Here is a 15,808-nt window from a genome sequence, read left to right as displayed (position 1 = left end):
TGGGCTCTTTAATGTCTCCAACCTATAAAGTAAAGTCTGGTTCTGTATGAAGCTATGTAGGGCAACAGAGCTCAAAGAAATCTTCACAAGACTGTGTTTACATCCTGAGGGAAAACCCAAACCAGCCTTAATGCAATATCCTGAGCAGCTCCTGCACATAAGGGGGGGCCCTGACTCCTGGAGAAATTTGATCCTGCATTGGGCCCTTTAAAGGAATATGGGATGAGTCTGTTGAATGGAGCTGAGAGTGAGTGAGTCCCACTAAACTCTGCGCTCCAGAGAAAGCGAAGGACAGCAACGGGACGGAGCGACACAAGGCGTCAAAACGCCGAAAAGAAATGAATGAGTGAAGAGTGAAAAGCGAAGAGAAAGTCGATGGAATGAGGAAGAAGTTATGAGCCGATTTGCGACGAATTACCGGGGAAGGTGTCCGTGAGCGGAGAAAGCCGACTGAGGTTTGGGGGGGGGAGAGAGACAACAAAGTCACAAGGTAAAGTAGAAGTGAAGGACTCCGCTATAGAAGCACCGCTTTACCTTTTTGCTCCCACCAAATCACGCACTGATTTTAACGCACATGCACAAAGGATAAATATAACCAAGACGCGGGAGGCTGTTTGGGATAAAAGACGCAGCTGCAGCTGTGTATTTTGAGAGATGTCTGATGCCTGGTTGAACCTTTTTTTTTTTCTGCTGACGGACGGTTTTATGGTCGCTACTATTCTACTAAGCAGTGCGCTTCTGGCACACCTGTTCCTTGTGGCCTTTTTTGGACAAAATCTTGGCCCCTGCTTGCCCTTGGAGTAGATATAATAACATTTATTGAAGCTATATTACTTCACATATATGTGAAGTAAGACAAAAAAAAAGTTTAATTATGTTTTCATGACTTTACAGGAATGTGTGTGAGCGTTTATGTCTGCCTGCTGGATTTAAGATTACACACATGCACAGTTATTCATCATTTTCTGCATCTGGAGAAATCATGATGCTCCATACTGTACATCAATCTGACCCATTCAGCAGCTGCCAAAGCTGTTATTTCACACCCTCTCAAAAGCTGATATTTGAACAGAAGATATATATTATGTCCCACACTTTATGGTTAAGGTTGTCTCTGGCTATAAGTCACGCCACATTCAGAGACAAAAGCCTTTCTTCATGCCCTGCAGTGCTGTCAGAGAGTCAAAAGTGTGTGTGCAGGACAGGAGAGCTGCAGAGGTTGATGTTTACACCTCAGCACAGAGGAATGTCAGGGCCTGTGTTTAAGTCTGAGGCTGATAATGAGTGTGGTCAGTTTTGCTGAGGCCTGTCATTAACCTGCGCTGGGAAAGAGCTGCAGGTTTGCTTGCTGCACAAAGGTAGGAGGATGTAGAGGGGGCGGGGGGGGAGACGGAAGGAGGGGGAGAAAGGGGGGAGGGTGGGAAAGGTGCTGCAGGAGGAGAGGAAAGAAGCGCAGGAGGATGGAAGGAGGAGGAGAGGTGAGGCATAGAGAAAGAGGAGGGGGAGTGAGACAAGATAAGATGATAAATGAAAGGAGGATAACTTTAAAATGACTTTTAAAAGTAGGCTGAAGACTTCCATTGCCCTCTGTGGTGTTTTAAATCAGTTAAACTTCCCCTTTTGAATGTGACTTATTACAAGATAACAATAAAAACTAGGGCAAATGCTGTTATTTATAAAGTTTTAAAACATTCTCCTTATTTATCCAATAACATTAACCTTTCTGTTTTCCAAGAATATGGTCAAAGGTTAAGAAATGTGTAGCTGCAATGGATATTTTCCCACTTTTATTTATAGGAATACGTCCCCGCTGCAGTTGTAAAATGCGACCAAAATAGTGAGGAGCTAATTTAAACAAGTGTGAGGCCTATATTTGACCGGATGGGAGTCGACAGAGGTCCCCTTTGTTAAACATATGGGGGCCGCCGAGGAGAAGATAAGGCAATATTTAACGCACCCATACTTGACTCCTCGTGCTCTCAGATAATTTGTCTTTGTCTCCTTTTGTACACACAGAGATCTGCCACACTGACACGACTCTGCAGCGACTGACCCAGATTTACACACATGCTCCCGTGCTGTCTGATGGGAGTCATTTTTATTTAAGGGGGGGAGATGCCAGAATGTGGGGAAGCCAAGTTGGATCTCGGCAGAGACAACAACAGCGGGGATTTGAAATGTCTGGTGGGGATGATATCACTGAACCACCTAATCACTTACATCACCACAGCTGCATGCTCAGCAGTGTGTCGGTAGTGTGTGTACGTGTGTCTGTTTCCAATCTGTTTCTGTGTGGATCTCCATCTGGGTCTGTCTCCACTCTGGTAAGCAAGCGCTGAAGAGTTACGACTGGTCGGGGAGTGTGTGTTTGAATATGTGGTGATTAAGGAGGTTCTAGTCAATGGAAGGACTGACTTGAGACTTGAACATGTGCTCCTTCCGTCCTCCACAGAGAAGCACACACCTTCGACCCCTTTACTGAGCGAGGAATGGCAAAGATGCAGACAGAAACATCACACGCCGTGACATGCAAACAATTTCAACACAATATGTGATAGCTTTCACATTTTGAATAAAAACTCTCCTTGCTGGATATCAAATCTCACTCATTCTGAGGAATAATACAGTATAACTGTCAGTGTATTCAATGAAAACCAGTTGTCGGCGATGGCAGCCATAGAAACTATCCGGCTGGGATCACTGCGGTGGCGTTTCCATTCATTTGTCCACCCCAGTGTTTGCTCTGGCCGCGGCTGCGTGCAAGTTCTTTCAGCTAGATTGAAGTACAGAAGCTCGCAGGGCCTTCCTGTCTGTCTGCAGCCAGGAGAGAGGACTCACCATACTGGGTCTTAGCTCCCCCATGCACCTTCCTGCCCTCTCTGGGTGGCCCAAGTGTTACCAAACATGGCTCTACCATGCAGCTTGTTTTTGTTGTCTTGACTCTCCCTCCCCCCCCTCCTCCCACCTGAAAGTTTCCAGCATTGGCATATGCCAGACACCAGAGAAGATATTGCAGAAGAGAATAGTATTTATCATATTGTATATAACAGTAAACTCAGTGGAAAAGCGTCCTCTGCGTTTCTATAAACCGTGCCACAATGGAGGGTTATGTTCATGCGAGAGGAGAAAATGACTCCTGTTTAAATCTCTCTTTTAAGCATTGGGCTACATTACTCCTACGCACACAGTGTAAAATGACCTCATTCTTGACAGGCTAGTATTGTGGGGTTGATTTTATCCGTGTGCACTCTGATGCAGTGAGCTGAGAGGAGAGTTGGCCTTTCGTAACCTCTGGTTGCCTTCCTTCCTCATCCTGCTCAGTAGAAAGTTTGCAGATTTTTCAGCCAGTTTTCCTGGCACCGGTTGGCATGAGCTGTAACACCCCCCACCCCCTCCATGTCACACAAGCTAGGAGTGCTAAATGAATTGTTCCGGTGAGAATTAGCATGGTGGCGCTGAGAGTGTTTAACCAGCAAATGGCTTGTTTGCACCCAGCTGTTTTAGCTCCTGGAGGAGGGCTTGGCCTCGTCTGTCCTGGCTTGCCGCAGTGTTTCCCAGCAGAGCTTATTCAAACCGACTGATTTCTCCTTTTCCTCACGCCAGTGTCCTGCTTTACTTGACCTTCGTACCCTCAACTCTGCCCTGGAGAAAAAGGGAGACGGTGGTAGCTAGACCTTGACTGGCCAGCCTGGGTGCAGCGGTCAGCTAGCGAAACCTCCACATGCATGACTTCTGTAATTTGTTTGCTAGGCCTGTATTTATGAGCATGCTAATTGTAGGGAGCGCTATGGTGCAGTTATAGTTAGTGGACTTTGAACGTCTGGTGTTCTGCTGACGGTGTCTGGCTACACTTTGAGTCTGTCTGAATACTGCCTTTCTAACCCTTAAACTTCATTTGGTTTCATTTTTACTTCATCTGCGTTCATGCAGATGCAAACCTCCGCACAAAGTCTCACACATCTCCACAGCATCACTGGACTCTCGTGAGTTGAAACCCCAAAGCTGATCGTTATGGCTACTTTTATCTCAAGATAATACGACTTTTATTGAGTTCAGACAGTAGGGCCTTAACCTTTGTGAATGAGAATCTGTCCAGAGAAAAATAGCCACTAGTCAATCCTCCTCAGGTAAAAATAACTTCAGCGCCCCAGTTTCCCACATTCAGCTCTCGGCCCATTCATTCTCACACATTCTTTCCTCCTTTCTTTGCCTAGGCGAGCTGACGGCCCCCCTCTCTAGCTGTGATGGGACTGTCATGCAGAAAGACACTATTGTGCCGTGCAGGATCTCGTTTCACTCCTGCCTTGTAATTAAGAAGGGATTGGATGGTGAGGGAGAGGTGGGTGAGGAGGGGAGGGGAGCGGAGTGGAGGGGGGGAGACCAGGGGATTGGGTTAGTAGGTAATTTGGTTAAAAAGCAGAGTGCTGACCTGCTTTGTAGCTGGCAGGCCTGGGAGCCGGCACGCATGAACCCAACTCCCCCACTGACACAGAGCCTCCCTACTGAGGTTTTGTTCAGTGTGTGTGGGCATGTGGAGAGACTGCGGACGAAAAGGAAAGAAAGATTTGAGCTCCAGTGATCCCTCTGAGCCGTGCGTTTGTTTCTGCGCACATGTATGTGAATTAAGTATTTGCAGAGCATGTTTCTTTGTGGTGATGTGTCACAGAGCAACACAGAAAGTGAGAGGAAGCTTTCATTAAACTCATGTCATTGTGGACTCATAGTGTTTGCTTTACTCACATTTCCTCAGTGAATCATGGGAAGTGCGGTGAGCGAGGAGCATTTTAGAGGTTAAATCACTTTTTTCTCCTCTTATGCTGTAAATGAAAACAGAAGCTGGACTGCTTGAGGAAATACCATCACAGGATTATTTGTGTATCCTGTCCGGGGTGATATTTGTCATTTACTGCCTTATTATTGTGAACAGAAGACAATAATTCAAGTTAAATATGAAGTATCACTTAGGACATGGATATTATTTACATAGTAGCTGATACCTGACAGCAAACTCAAATCAGACAAACCATACAAGCGTGCGGTGCTGAGAAGCCTTGTGTTTTCTGTCTTTCAGTCCAGTCTGAGTCCAGAGGCAGAGATCTGAATCGTTGCCATGGCTGACGTGCTGGAGAGCGGTGGGGCAGGAGCCGTTGGAGCGGCCAGCGTGGATTGGCAGAAACGCTGCATCGCTCTGGAGATGCAGCTGCTGAGGTTCAGGCTCCAAGCAGGGAAAATCCGAGAGCTGCTGGCAGAGAAGGTATGAGAGAAAGGCATCATGGGTAGTAAAACAAGCAGAGTTTTTCTGATAAGAGTTTTAGTCTTCTGATGAGAGGTTCGTTTGTAGTCAAACCTGCATTAAAGGTGCAGAATTAAGTGGCATCTGGCAGTGAGGTTGCAGATTGCAACAAACTGAATATCCGCCTCCCTCCTCCCCTTCCAAGCATGTAGGAAAACCTACGGTGGCTGTGAAACACATGAAAAATGCTAAAGGTCCTATATAGAGCCAGTGTTTGGTTTGTCTATTTTGGGCTAGGAAACATGGCGGTGCAACATGGCGGCCTCCATGGAAGAGGATCCACTCCCTATGTAGATATAAAGGTCTCATTCTAAGGTAACGAAAACACAATGATTCCTATTTTCACGTGATTATACACTAATTAAAACACACTTATGAATGTTATATTCCATATCTGCCAAGTACGTTCCAATAGATGCCACTAAATTCTACAAACTGCACCTTTAACTGTTCCTTTTGGTTAATTGGAGGCAGCGGAAAGGGCTGTAATAAGCAACCTGTTAGCAAACAGTTTCTTATTAACACATCCAGCCTTATTTTTGAGTCATGTTTCTGGCCACCTGGTAGATGTAAATCCAATATTGACTCTCCTTTTAGCTCTGTTTTTGACAGCTCCTTAAGGGAAATATTGGGATCTTTAGCAGCTAAATGGTCCACTATGTTCACCAGCTAGTCGCTCACTTTGTCTACAGTGTTGTGTTGGGTAGGTGGTGTACAGTGGGGTTATCAGTTGCCTGTGTCTGGAAGTTGTAGGCAGTAAACCCAAAACAATGATCTGAAAGATGCTTGAGAAGAGTTTAATCTATTGTTAATATAAAAATAGTGATAATAGCAGCTTTTAAGAATGACTTTTGCCATCTCCTGTAACTCGTTAGGATTGCAACAATCCTAGCAGAACAGTCCAGATGTCTTTTTCCTGAGAAACTACCTTCAGCTCCTCCGGGGGTATTCCGCAACATTCCCAAGCCAGATGGGAAGTGTGGTTTGTCCAAGGTGTACTGAGTCCAGTTTGCTGAGTTTCTCACAACCTGCCAGCTTCTATGCAGAAAAACGTAATCCTTTGACTTACTACAAAGAGCTTGAGACTGTAGCTGAGAGTCAGATCACATATTGACCTGTAAATTGACAGCTCTCTCTCACTCACAAACTCTGAAATCAATACCTCTAACATTGAAGTGCCCTAAAGGCAGGAAATCAAAGCCACAGGTTTATCATAAAACATAACTAATAAGGTTCAGAGTAGAGCTGGAATGGTTAGTCGATTGATCGACTAATTGACAGAAAATTTACTAAAATTAATAATTTTGAGTCTTTTTAAAAGAAAAAATCCCCAAATTCTCTTGTCCCAGCTTCTTAAATGTGAATATTTTCTGCTTTTCCTCTGTGATAATAAACTCTTTAGGTTGTGGACTATTGGTACAAAATAAAACATATTAAGTTGGATCTTGGGCTTTGGGAAACAGTGATTGACATTAATCAATTAATGAAAATAATTGTTTATGCAGCTTTAGTTCAGATTCTCTTTTTTATAAGGACAGATGTAGAAAGTGAATTGAATTTTCACCTTGCATCTTTGGCTTAAATTTGACCACTGGACCATTTGGCAGTCTGAATTGATTCACTCCAAACAACCAATGAACCAGCTGCACAGACTTTAGCTAAGCAAGCTAGTTAGCAACAGACCCTGTGTGTGTTTGTGTTGCAGTTTAGCTCTTGACTGTTTCATTCCAGTTGCTCTCCTTTTAATGAAGTTATTCTCCGGAATAAGTGTGAATTTTTGCACGAATGTATGTTGTTCTGCTTGCTTTGTTCAGCTGAAGGTCACATGTTTGAACAGATGATTGACCTGACACTAATGTTGTATGAATAGTGGAATATGTAGTGATTGTGTGGCTGTTTTTTACCAGTGTGAGAAATAGATTTAAACATGTCATGCCTCAAGTTTAAATGAAGTAAGACACGCTTAATCGTCTTCTTGTGATGTGATGGTGTTTTTATGTGTTTTTATGCATGAGGAAACAATTAAAGCATGTGAATCAGCTGAAATCCAGCAGGGGTGGATGACTGTATGTTTATGTGTGTGCGTAAAGACAGATGAGATTACTCAACTGATTTAGTAAACATTTGGTCCACTCATTCTGTGTCATCAGAGGTTGGCGACAGTTTCAGCCAAAACGAATATTTAACATTTAACTCATCGCCGCTGGTGCTTCCCCCTGAAGTTGAGAAAAATAACCGCCAGCCGCCGGCCAAAAGCTTGTAAAGTTGTGGCTGTTGTAAACCCCGAGTCCGACTACCAGACACTTTGGAAAGTAATCAACTGTCATCGAGAGATTCGGTTCTGTCCTGAAGATTTGTTGGTAGAAGAGTGGAAGTGTTTGGATTAGAGGAAGACGGAGTGATCTGAGTAGCATAAAATCTGTTTTCCTGTCTTGACTTTTCTACAGCTTTCATTTGGTTTCTTTGTAGCTTTACAAGCCACAGGTCTTTAAAGAACCAAATAGCTCGGGGCTACTTTTGTTTGGAGTGTCACAGTGGTTCACTTTCTGCATCATCTAATGCTGAAGAGCTAGAGAGTGGTTCATTCAGTCAGTCAGCAGGATGTTTACAGTCCAAACATAACCCGGTGGCTGATAAGAGCAGGACGACTCCCTGCTGTGTCCTCTGTCAGGTTCTGTCAGACCTCCAGCTCCACTCTGAGATCCCATGCAGCACAAAAAACACACAAACACACGCTCTAACGTTTATAACTGTGAGAAACAGAAAGAAAGTCATTACTCCAATAACCTTGGAGGGAGATATACACCAGCCAAAGAGAAGTTTTACAACCTGGCAACCTAAAAGTTCTTTTTAGCTCATTACTGATCCATAAAAGATGAATAAATTACTTATTCAAGGATAAGGTTGGTGATATATATGTTAGTGTTTCTTGTCTGCGGTGCTGTCAACAAATCCTATAAAAATACCAAAAACAAACAATAAATTTATCCTACTAACAAGTATTACACGTGTAGCCAAAGCCTGATTGAGCTTATGCCTCTGTGCCATTTTATTCAAAACCAATGAGCCATGTGCCTTCATTATGATGAACATGAGCACTGTAGTTTATTTTGAGTCAATATCACGTGTACCATTTTGGTGCTGTAAATACTCACTAGCGTGCCAAACGTGTATTAGCGTGCAGCTGAAAGTAGACCAAATGGCCCAAATAATTCTTTGTACTCCTGTTTGAGTACAATTTTCTCCTCTTTACTCCTCTTTTTTTTTTAAAAGGAAACTTTGTGATCCATTTTTTAAAAAGAATAGTTTAAGATCAATACCACCGCTTTCATGTCTGTAAGCTAAATATGTAGCTAGAGCCAAGAGGCTATTAGCTTAGCTTAGCACAAAGACTTGAAGTAGGGAGGAAAAAGGGAGCCTGGCTTCATCCAAAGTTCAACAATACACCCACCAGACCTTCTAAAGCTGTTTTATCATGTTTCCTTAATCCTTACATAAACAGAAATGTAAAAACAGCAATTTGTGGTTTTTCGGGGAGGTAACTTCAGCTTTTTCTTGGCGAACAACAGCCGGGAGCAGTGACTTCACAGAGTCTTGGCATTACAATGAGGGGCGCTACACAGAACTAATCAAGAAAGCTAAGGTAATCAATTCCAGCTCCGGCTGAGCACTGAAAGCACAGACATGAAAAGTGGCATCAATTTTCTCATCTAACTCTTGAAAGAAAGTGACTAAGTGTATTTCCCAAAGTGTCAAACTGTTCCTTTAATGACCTACATCTTCAGTAGGTCTTTTCATCAGATTTGTTGACATTGGGAACAAAACAGTAGAACAGATGCTCCTTATTCTTTAATCATTACGAAGGCCGTGAGTTGCAACTCGCTTCGACTTTTTAGAAAGTGTTACTCATACGAATTGTTCGTTTCAGCCATGATGCCAAGAATAGAAAGGAGTTCAACCTTTCTGAAAATGGACTAATTACTCTCCTTCCCTTTTTCTCTCCCATAAAAACACATGTTAATACGTAGCATACACAGTATTTATTGTTAATTGTTCTTTTTGGCCATGTTGCCGAGAATACAATCCCTTTTTTTTTTAAAACAGGCTAATTAATCTCTCCCTTTTTCTTTCTCTCCTTCCCTTATAAACACACACACATATATACACTCTGACACACACACATAAATACACACAGCGCGGTTTAAGTGGAGGCCCGTGCTGCTGAGTGTGTTTTTCTGAGTTTTTTTTTTGGGATGGGGTGGTGGTGGGGTGGGGGGGATGGGGTGCTGAGTGACTACGATTCCGTCATGTTATTGCTGTTTGGAAAGACTGCTTTCACGCTCTTCATCTCCTCTCTTGCCAAGTTGGGAGTGTTTTACGCATTGACCCACTTTGGTATGGAAAAACATGAGAAAAAAAAAAAAAAAAAAAAAGTTGACGTGGTTGCCTGTGACATGGCATTTATCTCCAGAGGCTGACTGCGAGTGAGAGAGAAAGAGAGAGAGAGAGAGAGAAAGAGAGAGATGCCCCATTTGCTTCGTGAGGAGTTTAACAGGACGATTACAGCAGCCTGTTTAAGGATTTGTTTGAGTTTTTACTGATTTGGGAAAGTGCAGTTGACAGCTGTCAGCGGGTGGCCTACAAAAACTGGAACTTCTCCACAGACAATAAGAAAGTTTGGAAGGATGACTCATAAGCCATGTTTTCTGGTGCTGAAGTGGCTGTACTTTTAAATATGAAAAACTAATTTGAGGATTTAAGTCAAACAACAAACAAATCAGTCTGCATTTGAACTGCTGAAGGCTTTTTATAGCTGCTGACAACACAAATTTGCAGTGGTGAAGGAGATGTTCAGAGTTATAGTTATATTAGTAAATAAAAGAGGCAATATCATATCACACTGTTGAAATACTCCATTATAACTAAGCCATACATTGAAAACGGTACTCAAGTAAACATATTATGTATATAATATATGTTCAATTTGTTCAAGTTCTTTTTTTAACTTTGTTGTATACTGTTTGGAAATATTTTAATGAAGCATTACTTTATGTAAGCTCATTATATTTTAATGTAACCAGCAACTATAGCTGTCAAATAAATGTGGTGAAGCAAAAAGTACAATATTACCATCTGAAATATAGTGGAATGGAAGCATAAAGTGGTATGAAGTACTCAAGTAAAGTACAAATGTGTGGTTAAGTATAGTATTTGAGTAAATATACTTTGTTATACTTTGTCAGTGTAGTACTTTATTGGACTGAATAAAACAGGCAACCTTTTTGAAACTACCAGGTCACAAAATGATGACATCATACTGACATCATAACTCAACAGATCAAACAAAAAAAAAGTATGAATGAACACTAAATTTACTAAACATTATCAAAAAATTATAAGATATGACGAGACAAAAATCTAATATATATTAACTATAAAGTACATATGACTACCATTAATTTAAGTATATAAATAATCTTAATAAACATCGGTAAAATGAGGTAATATACACACTGACCAGGAAAACAGTGGTAAAAGGAGGAACATTCCCTCCTCAAAATGTAGGAAATCCAACCACTGTCTTTAGAGTCACAGCTGACCAACCTCATGACAATACTGGACAGGATTTCTACAAATCAAAACATCCAAAATCCACTAAAAAACCGACCAAAACCTTTCAAGAGGAAAAGTTAACAACAACAGTTTGACAGAGACAGAACATTAAGGAAATAAATCCATGAAGTTTGGCTTTAGTGTTTCACATTTATTTGGGTCCCAGAATATAAGAGTAACGTATACAGACAGAGGAATTTTTAAATTGGATGGTATTCCTACTTCAAGGTTTCCTTTCATTACGACTTGGCTAATCTAATACTGGACAAATTACATTAATCTCCTTCACACGCCTCACGTGGCTCGAGGAGCAAAACGCTGTGATTTGACTCAGGCCAGTGGTATCAGTCAGCGAGGAAGACTGCAGAGAGGTTACCAGGTTCACAGTTGTGTGTATAAACATTTATTTTCACTAGAGGATTTGTTTAATAGTTCATCTGCCTCAGTCTGTTCATGCAGAGGTTGGTCAGCTTTTTTTGTGGCCTCTGTTTAACTCTGTGAGTTTGAGGGATATTAGTAAGACAAAGATATCTGTTGCTTTTATTTTTTCCAACAACCACTTCATAAGCCCTCTCACTGATTCACTCTTGTATCTATTTAATCATTAATGTGAATTTAATATGTAATCCCTGGGGCATTATGTTCATCGGAGGTTACTCAGAGTACACAGTATTCCAGATAAAGTACTAGTGATTTTAGTCTCCATTTTACTCTCTACCAGTGTTTTACTTCTCTTCCCTTCATCTGTTCAGTCTCCCTCTCCTCTTTTGACCAGGTTTTTTTTTTTTTTTAAGATTTAATGATTGAGCCGGAGTCATCAGCTGTGTACAAGGGTTAATGATTAAAGGTTGAGAGGCAGGTGAACACTCAGTGAACAGATATTTCACAGTTGTCTCCTTTTCTGCCTTCTTTACTGTTCCGGGTAATGCCCTTCGTGACCGGTGTTGCCATTATGTGGAGCCAAGAACCTGCAAAGATCAATTTCATGATCTTCAGACCATGTGGTGAAGATTAGGGCTACAACTAACAATTCTTTTCATTATTCAATAATCTGCGGATTATTTCCTTGATTAATCAATTAATGCAATGTCAGAAAATAGTGAAGATGCTTGTTATAATTTCCCACAGCTAGTGGAGATGTATTCAGATGTCTTGTTTTGTTCAACCAACAAGTCCAAAACCCAAAGATATTCAGTTTACTGTCTCATATGATAAAGAGGAGCAGCAAATCTTCACCTTTAGGAAGCTGAAATAAGTGAATTTTTACTTGAAAAGTTAAGAAGTTGCAAGGCTTACATTATTTATAAGTGGAGTGTTGACCTGCTGCAGCCACAAATATCATATGATGTGTGTATATGATGTATAGAAATATAGAGGAAGAGTGAGAGAAATGCTGACAGACTTAAATAATCAAGGAAAACCTTTGATGTTTTGAAGTATGGGTTTAAAGCATCTGAACTAAAATCTTTGTCAGATTGTTTCTGGCATTAAGAGTAAACTGATAATTAGCTGTGACGGATCTGTTTGCTGTCAGAGAAGCAGGTGATTTGCTGTTTCTTGCCTGCTCCCGTCTTATCTTCACCTCTGGATACCACACTAAAGCAGAGGTGGCTGATGCTCGGCCTCCACAACACAGCATTCTGCAAAACTCTATGTATTTCAGATCATGACATCTCTCTGTCATGATCTGTTTTGATAGTTTGGGCATACATTGAAGGTTAAGGCCTGTGATATTCTACAGTTTTGTTATCTCTCTATATAAAGCAAGGAATCTCTGTCTGTCTGTCTGCATGTATGTTTATAAGTTTGTCCTTCGCATATCTAGAGAACCATTCATCTGATCTACTTCATATCTGGCAGGTTGATTGCTGGGGAAACAGGGAAGTGCAATGTCAATGTGTGACATTGTTTGGATGAGTGGTTCTCGAGAAATATATAAAAAATACCTCATAAATAACGTTGGCAATGTAGTTTAGCTGTAGTAGAAAGAAATACTCAGACAGGAGTAAATAATGCATTTGTTGGGGACTATTTTCAGCGATGGATTTGATGCGTTAGTGTGTGTTTATGGCACTGGGAGAGTGTATGTGGGATAGACACATAAGCTGCAGTGCCCATGTTCATAGTAGTGATGCAGCATGTCACCCAGTGCCATGGTGTGGCTCACTGATGTGTTTTTAATACTTTTTTGGATGACAATGGAAATCTATGGCATAGAAAAATAAGCTATGGCTTTTGCTACACAGGTAATGCGTGTTAGTAGAATCAGTTCATCGTTGGTTTTAGTCTTTTCATGGTATTTGTTGACAGTAAGAAAAGTCCAGAATGTCACCACACTTCACAAACTGCTAAGCTTTTTGAAACATGACCCACATCCCCATCAATTTTCAGCCTTCTCAGCAGCAGTAGCAACTAGTCTGGGGCACTGTGGCCTGACAGATGCTGGATAGCAGACATACAGTAGTTGTCTCACGCCTTCTCAGCGCCTCAGGCCTCAACAGTTGTAAACAGACACAGAGACAGACAGAGAGAGACCGACATAAGCCTAGACAGTCTGTATTATCCAGAAGCCTAAAGGTTTCACCCTCCAGTCGCCTGAGGACTGTGGATATATTGTGATGAAGAACAACTCATTTAAAACATAGAAATTACGCAATTAGAAAATACTTTATATAACCACATATTGAGTCAGCTGTAACCTGAACAACATGTTGTGGTTGACAATAGCAAAAAGTAATGAATATGTAAAAGTAATGGATAAACAGTTGAAATAGATAGCTAAAAGTATTGGGAAAAGAAAAGAAGCGAAACATCCACAGATGTTTTGTGACATATGTATAAGAAAAAAGTTCAATTACTTTGTTAAAAATTCTTCAAAGGACATCTACTCCTTCTGCCTCATTGAAAACAAATCCAGAGTCTATGAATAAGAAAACATGTTTATTTTCAAAGTTTTAACTGCTGGACTCAAGATGTCTCCTATCTCACTGTGAAGTCCATTCTCAGTGTATGTGTGCAGGAGGCTAGTTGTGATGTCACAAATCATGCTCATATGTACATGTCTTAAACTCAGATTTTAAGGTGAGCACATAGAAATTTTCCACCTTCAGCAGATTAATATTAAAAAAGGCTTCTAGTGTCTAAACTCTGCACATACATCATTCTGCACAGTCAAACATCCAGCTGAAGTAACAATAAGAAAAACACATATTTTTTAGTGGAGCGGGGCCTTTAAAATAGTTAAAAGTATTGCATAGATGGTTGAAACATCTAGCTACTGCCACTTATAATACAAATGCAAACTTGACAAAACCAATCTAAACACTGACAGTTTAGTTTTTATCAAAAAATGTTTTATAATCAACAGAAAATTGTTTGGAACATGACAAGAGGTGTTGATGAGGGAGGAGTTCATCTGATGGGGCTGTCGGGGTACGTCTTTAAAAAAAACACTAGTATACAAGTGATGGTTTTCCTCTTTCTATCCAGCTGCCATGAAACACTCTTAATCAAGTCGCTTAAATCCTACTTGCAATGCGAAGGCTGTTCTCTTTATAAACCTTGTTGAGTCCTGATATCACTGCAGTCTTTCTTTGGAAGTCTGCAGAGTGTAGTACTCTTTACTTTAATAAAGTTAATTTATGAGTGTAGTTCCAGTTCCTTGCATATACACCCTCTCTAGCCAGACTTCTGTGTTGGCCTCACACTCGGAGCTCCCATAATCCCATGACTCAGTGTCTAACTATCTCCTGACCTCTAACCTATCCTCAAACAAGATGTGTGAGCTTTTGAGGCTCTCTGATGGCTTCCTCTGATGACTACTTCTCACATCTGTCCAACATTATGACTCCTGAGGTACTTTATATTCACCTAAAGTGCTCCCTGCCTGCTGCTAATTTTGTTTCTTGAATGGAGGACAAGTACTGTTTGCTCCTCTTTGGCTCAAGCTCAGCAAAACCTTTGACTCATGACAGCAGCTTTTGACCTTGAGTTGAGGAGTCATCCAACCACTAACCATCAACTTCCGCCCACGCCTCTCCTGCAGTCGCGCTCTGGTTTTCTTGAGTGGTAATCTGGCTGCGAGAAAGCATTCAAATGTTGTGAGTGGTGGATTCTGGGAATCAGGGAGCCTTTATGGAGGTGACGAGAAGGCAGAGAGAAAGACAAAAGGGAAGGAGAACAAAGATGACGGGAGGAATTCAAATGCATCCCTCAAGCAGAGTGAATCCATTAGTATGTTTGTTCTCCTTTCAGCTGGGTCACTGAACTCAGAAGAAAGGGTGTCCTGCGTTGAACTTGTGTGTGTGTGTGCGAGCGTTTGGGGGCTGAGAGAGAGAGAGAGAGTACTTGCAGATGTGTGCATACTTGCAGGGTGGACAGTGTTGGCCTTTGAAAGCAAAGCATGAGCGTGCATGCTTTTTGCACAAAAGGTGACGCAAGCTTGTGCACACGCATGGTAGCATTCTTCTACCACACTGTTGTTTGACCAGCAGCAGCAGCGTGAAAGATTGTCAGCTTCTGCTGAGGGCCTTTCTGCTTGGTCCCATGCCTAAAGTTTCTTAAAGTTGCATAAAGATTACCCTCGTTATGTTGCTCTCTCCCTTGTATTTCTTTTAATTGGCTCATGTTTGACCCTCCTCCCTCCTGGTGGAATTCATATTGCCTTGCCTTTTCCTTTCCTCAACCACTTTCACCATTGCATTACTGATTCAGCAAGATTTTCTTGATTAGGAATGCTTTCAAGTCTGTTGGTTTGTTGAAGCGTCCCACCACATCACTCTTTTAAATGTCTTCGTTATGACAGTAGTGATTCTGCAGGATTAAGCGCGTCTACATGCATCTGGAGGTGTGCGTGGGCAGAGGTCTGGCTTGGTGGTCTATCTGTCTGGTAGGGCCTTTTGT

The 15,808-nt window shown here is 41.6% G+C and overlaps 1 protein-coding gene across 2 annotated transcripts in view; it reads left to right on the top strand.

Annotated features, from left to right (window-relative positions):
- The first annotated feature begins 246 nt into the window (after positions 1-246).
- plekhh1 (pleckstrin homology domain containing, family H (with MyTH4 domain) member 1) overlaps positions 247-15,808 on the top strand; it is a 37,605-nt gene continuing 22,043 nt past the window's right edge. For both annotated transcript variants that reach the window (XM_042389171.1, XM_042389170.1), the window contains exons 1-2: positions 247-490; positions 5,072-5,254. In XM_042389171.1, coding sequence (XP_042245105.1) covers positions 5,111-5,254 — 144 coding nt within the window. In that variant the 5' untranslated portion in view covers positions 247-490; positions 5,072-5,110. The remainder of the gene's footprint in view (positions 491-5,071; positions 5,255-15,808) is intronic.

This window comes from Thunnus maccoyii, chromosome 16 (genome assembly GCF_910596095.1).
Source record: "Thunnus maccoyii chromosome 16, fThuMac1.1, whole genome shotgun sequence".
NCBI classification, from domain to species: domain Eukaryota; kingdom Metazoa; phylum Chordata; class Actinopteri; order Scombriformes; family Scombridae; genus Thunnus; species Thunnus maccoyii.
The sequence above is the reverse complement of the archived record's forward strand: the minus strand, read 5'-3'. Positions and strand labels throughout refer to the sequence as shown.